Below are 5,959 nucleotides of genomic sequence, written 5' to 3' on the forward strand. Positions count from 1 at the left end.
TATTGTTCAGGCTGAGAACTGTTTTAAACCTTCACATCTTTCTGAGGCTCTGGCACCATTTGCTAACTTTATTTCTCTGTTTAATTTTTTAAAATAATGACAATGCTGACAACATATTTATTTCTTGTTAAAATTTTACTGTTATACATTTTTTGCTAGTGGATAGTACACTCTATTTCCATTAATTTGAGCAGAGATGAGGAGAAATTGCATGCCTTGTACATAATGTAGCAAGTCAATATGCAAGACTGAAATCAGTCTCTCTCTCTCTCTTTCTCTCTGTCTCTCTCTCTCTCTCCTTTCCTTCCCCTTCCTTCCTCCCCTTTCTTTCCTTCTTTTCCTTCCTTTCATTTCTATACTGGCTATTTAACCCAGGGCCACATCCCCAGCCCATATTTTATTTTTTATCTTGAGACAGAGTCTTGTTAATCAAGTTGGGCTCAAAGCTGTCATACTCCTGCCTCACCCACTCAGAGTGCTGTGATTACAGCTGAAATGTTCCTTTATTGGAGTCAAATGAAAATACTTCTTCAATATAAAATTTGTAATGTAAAACTTCTTGGGTAGTTGTCTTGAACAGATTATTACTACAAAGACTTATTTGTGATAGTAAATATGCGAAAGTATATTTGTGATAGTATATATTAAGAAAAAGAGGATATACATGATAGGGACTGATGTTTATTTGAACAATAAATACAGATGAATAATATTAGTATTTTTATTTTAAAGAGAAAAGAACAAAAGCAAAATAACAAAAACAAAGACATAAATGAAACCACATAAAAACAATAAAAATGATACAGAATTTCAAAACAAGGTGATAGGAAATTAACAACGGTTGTTGTGCCACATATTGTTATCTTCTCTAGCCTGGAATGCTAATATTAGTACTGACTGTGCAACAATTGGGGAAGTGAAACAAATATCCCCTAACCACATGCTGTAGTATATATCAATTTTACCTGTGTGAAATGGGAAGAGGAACAAGAATTTTGGAAGGATTGCTGTAATAATGAATTTGCAAGCTAAATGATGTCTTTCTCTCAGATAAAGTTGAGCATCACTTAAGCATTAGAAATAGATGTGTGTACTTCAGAGACTGAAAAGCACAGGTCAATATAAAGTAATACATTCCAGGAGCAATAGATGTTGTGCTGTGCACCATTTCGATAAGCTTCAGGCACTTTTGTTTTGGTTTGGTTTGTTTTGGTTTTGTTTTTTATTTTAAAAATAAAGGAATGAAAATGTATTAACAAACACACATACATTTACAAAATAACACAAGAACAATATAAGCAATGCTGAATTTCAGACAAGGTGATAGGAAATTAACACTGGTTGTTGTGTTCTATATTGATACCTTCAAAGTGGTTACTCAGGAAAACAAACAGAGACACGCAAGACTGATCAAATATGTAATCATTAACTGTTCCTTTCAGCAAAGCGACAGAAGTCAGTAGTTCAACTATGTTAGCTATCCTGTATATACATTATATACATAATTTTCCCCTTCTTTCTTTTCTCTTTTCCCTCATCCCGGTTGCTCTTTACTTTTGAACAGTTTCCTTTCATTTCACAATGTCCATCATACCTCCTAATTTTTATTCACTCTTTCAGGTTCTCACACTAATGAAACAACACGTTGTTTACACATGCAGGTCTGATTTATTTCACTTATGAGTATGGTCTCTAGTTGTGACCATTTAAGCTCTAGGTACTTTTAGGCCTAAGTTCTTAAGAAAATTCTATAAATGTATAGATAAATATTGTCATAGAAACATTGATAAGAAAATCTACCTACCAAGTTCCTGACAGTAACTGCCTTGAGGAGCAAGTGTTTGAGAGAATGAAATCACACAGAGATACCAAGAACTGAAATTTCATAAGTATTTGTTATAAAGCAAATATTACTAATTGTTTATATTTTTTGAATTGATATTTATATTGACAATAAAAACAGGTAATGTTATTGCAACATTTCTAAATGTCAGGATATACTATAAGGCAGTTGTTCTCAACCCTGGTCGAAGGAAAAAACCACAAAGAACTTCATATGCACATATTCTGATAATATAGGTTTTGCTCTAATGCCAAGTTGCTGAATATATTAAAGCTTATACAGTAAATATATTGATATATGAGATTGAAAACCATGATTTCAGCAGTTTTACACTTTGAAAATTTTTAAACAAGGCTATAAATGTTTATTAGATATACCTAGTGTATGTTGTGCTGCTATATGTGTCCTCAATAGTTCCTGTATTTTTTTACTTTGTCTTTTATCATGATGAAATAATATTTAAATCTGACCAAATGATGAAGCCAAGTTGCCTTCATATAACAGCAATAAAAGAACTATAATCCGCCTGCCTGGCAAGCGCAAGGTCGTGAGTTCGGTTCCCGGTACCGGAGAAAAAAAAGAACTATAATCCACATATTAAGAAGATTGAGGAGAAAAGCTATTAAATTATTATTAAAACATTGGGATCCACACCTGGACTGTGGAGGCGTTCCTGGTGTTAAAGTCCCTAACTGCATATGAGATGGGTCATGTTCAGAAAAATGGTATTATCAGGCCCATATAGAAAATTGTATTTTAGAAAAGAAAGCAACCAAGAAAAGAACAAAGGCCCACTTTCTCCACAAGATACTTATGAGATTGATGCAAATAAAAATGCATAAAATAAAGGAATTTTACAGTGTTTAACATTTCATTATTTTAAGCAATCTGCAGATGGATGGCTAAAAAATGTAGTACTTATATATAATGCAATATTACTCAGCCACAAATAAAGACGAATTTGAATTATTTGTAAGAAAATGGACGGAAATTTTTGCACATTAAAAGAAATCATCAACAGAGTAAAAAGAAAACCCACAAATTGGGAAAAAAATTTAGCCAACTGGCTCGCAAAGGACTCCTATCGAGCGTATATAAAGAATTTTAAAAATCAGCTCCCTGCATTCAAAGACCCGATACAAAAATGGGCATCTGAGATGAATAAACACCTCTCGAATAAAGAAATACAAATGGTAAATAAATACACGAAAAAATGTTCAGCATCATTAGCCATTTGAGAAATTCAAATTAAAACAACACTGAGATTCCATCTCCCAGAAGGAATGACCACCATCACCAAATCAACCAACAACAAATGCTGGTGGGGCTGTGGGGGAAAAGAAACCCTTCTCCATTGTTGGTGGGAGTGTAGACTGGCACAGCCACTATAGAAATCAGTCTGGAGATGCCTCAGTAAACTAGGATTACAGGTCCCATTCAACTCAGCTATCCTTCTTCTGGGTATTTGTCCAGAAGAATTAAAAACATCATATCACAGCAATATATGTGCACCCATATTTACAGCAGCACAATTTGTAATAGCTAAATTGTGGGAACAACACAAATGTCCATCAACTGAACAATGGATTAAAAAATATGGTATTTTTATACAATGGAGAATTACTCAACTGCAAAAAGAGAGATAAACTTGAGGTTTTCATAGGTAAATGGATGCAACCAGAGACCATACTCATAAGTGAAATAAACCAGACTCACATATGTAAGCATCATATTACCTCCCTAGTGTAAGAACCTGAAAGAGTAATAAAATCTGAAAGGTACAATAGATATTATGAAAGGGAAAGAAATTGCTCAAAAGGAAAGAACAACTGGGATGAGGGAGAAGAGAAAAGAAAGAAAGAAGGAAGGGGAAAATATATATATATCTATATAAGATAGCTAATGTAATTATACTGCTAAGTTCTATTGGTTCATTGAAAATAACAGTTAAAATTTAACTGTTTGATCATTCTTACATGCCTAGATCTGCTTATCTTAGTAACCACTTTGAAGATAACAATATGTAATACAACAACCATTGCTAATTTCCTATATCCTTGTTTTAAAATTCTGTATCATTTTTATTGTTTTTATATTGTTTTGTTTACTTGTTTGTGTCTTTGCTTTTGTTATTTGTTTTTGGGTTTTTTTTGTCTTTAAAATAAAAGAAAATGGATGAATCTTAAGATCATAATTATAAATGAAATAAGTCAGTCACAAAAGGTTAAGTATCTCATGGTTTCTCTAATATGAGAGATCCACAACATAAATAATTTAAACAGCAAAGTGAAAGAGCCACGTTAAGAGACAGCAAGGTGAACCCTGTAGAATGGGAAGGAGGTCTGAGGCAAGCGGGGAGAAGAGAGGCCTGGGGGAGGGGGAGTAAAAATGATCAACATGGTAACGTATATATGTTAGTTCACCAAATGAATTGCTACATATCACAAATATATACTAATAAAATTTTTAAAAGCTTACCAAAAAATTTAAAGATGTAACATACACTAATGTCACTTTTTGGAATGTGATGTCATGGATATATGTAGTTACAGACCATATTTCTCAAAGTTTGAAGTCTACCAAACCCAAAGATGGAAGTAAGACATGGAATAATTTTGAAAAGATAAACAATGCTAAGTATTTGCATCCATGAAGGAAGGAAATCAGAAAAACTAGGAATGATAGAACACTAGAAGAAAACTGGCACAAAAATGTATATTCCACTCATGAACTATCAAATATATATATTCTGTATCAAATGACTTTGTAACATTGTTTTAGAATATTATAAGGCCTATTCGACTGATTATTAATTCCTTTAAAATAAATTTTATTTTTCAAAGGAGTACTCAAAGAGGTAAAAATATTTACTTCTCTTTTTTTCCCCTGAAGAGTAGGGCATAGGTCCCTATAATCATGAGTTTGGTGTCTAGTTGTTTTGGTCTTCTGACTTTGGTGAGCATCTCTAAAGTAAGTATACATATAAAGATGTGAGTAGTACTGAAATCAATATTGGAAGAGGTCCAAGAGTTGGCTTTGCTACAAATGTGAAATATTACTAAAAGTATATGGACCTGAAGTCTGAATGCATTAATTATGAATATTTGAATTAAGAATCTTTGTAGAATGCCTATTTATATTTCCTTTTTCCCAGTCTCTTTTCTAATTCAAAGGTGTCCTAGCAATATAGAAGCACAAAATTCAACACAAATCTCAGAATTCCAACTCATGGGCTTCTCAGAGGATCCAGACCTGCAACCCATCCTCTTTGGACTGTTCCTGACCATGTACCTGGTCACATTGCTGGGGAACCTGCTCATCATCCTGGCCGTCAGCTCTGACACTCACCTGCACACCCCCATGTACTTCTTCCTCTCCAACCTGTCCTTGGCTGACATTGGTTTCACCTCCACTACGGTTCCAAAGATGATTGTGAACATCCTAACTCAAAACAGAGTCATCTCCTATGAGGGCTGCCTCACACAGATGTCTTTTTTTCTCATTTTTGGACGCATGGATGACATGTTGCTAACTGTAATGGCCTATGACCGATTTGTAGCAATCTGCCATCCCCTGAGATACCAAGTCATTATGAACCTTCACATCTGCATCTTCTTAGTTTTGGTGTCTCTTTTGATTAGCCTTTTGGAATCCCAGCTACACAATTTGGTTGTCTTACAGTTTATTGACTTCAAGGATGTAGAAATTTCTAATTTCTTCTGTGATCCTTCTCAAATCCTTAGTCTTTCCTGTTCTGATGCCTTTACCAGCAACATTATCATATATTGTGTTGGTGCCATATTCGGCTTTTTTCCCATCTCAGGGATCCTTTTCTCTTACTATAAAATTGTTTCCTCTATTCTGAAAATCCCGTCATCAGGTGGGAAGTATAAAGCTTTCTCTACGTGTGTGTCCCACTTGTCAGTTGTCTGCTTATTTTACGGAACAGGCTTTGGAGTGTACCTTGGGTCAGCTGTGTTGCATTCTTCAAGAAATAGTACAGTGGCCTCAGTGATGTACACAGTTGTAGCCCCTATGCTGAACCCTTTCATCTATAGCCTGAGAAACAGAGATATTAAAAACACCCTGAAGACACTGTACAGTAAAATTTTCTAG

The 5,959-nt window shown here is 34.2% G+C and overlaps 1 protein-coding gene across 1 annotated transcript; it reads left to right on the forward strand.

Annotated features, from left to right (window-relative positions):
- The first annotated feature begins 4,969 nt into the window (after positions 1–4,969).
- LOC106146258 (olfactory receptor 7E24-like) lies at positions 4,970–5,959 on the forward strand. The gene has a single exon (XM_013505082.1). The coding sequence runs from the start codon at positions 4,970–4,972 to the stop codon at positions 5,957–5,959; it is 990 nt and encodes a 329-aa protein (XP_013360536.1).

Source organism: Chinchilla lanigera, unplaced genomic scaffold (assembly GCF_000276665.1).
Source record: "Chinchilla lanigera isolate Chin_1 unplaced genomic scaffold, ChiLan1.0 scaffold00094, whole genome shotgun sequence".
Lineage (NCBI taxonomy): Eukaryota > Metazoa > Chordata > Mammalia > Rodentia > Chinchillidae > Chinchilla > Chinchilla lanigera.

Coding starts and splice junctions, on each gene's coding strand:
- LOC106146258 (XM_013505082.1), top strand. CDS start 4,970: ATGCCTATTTATATTTCCTTTTTCCCAGTCTCTTTTCTAATTCAAAGG.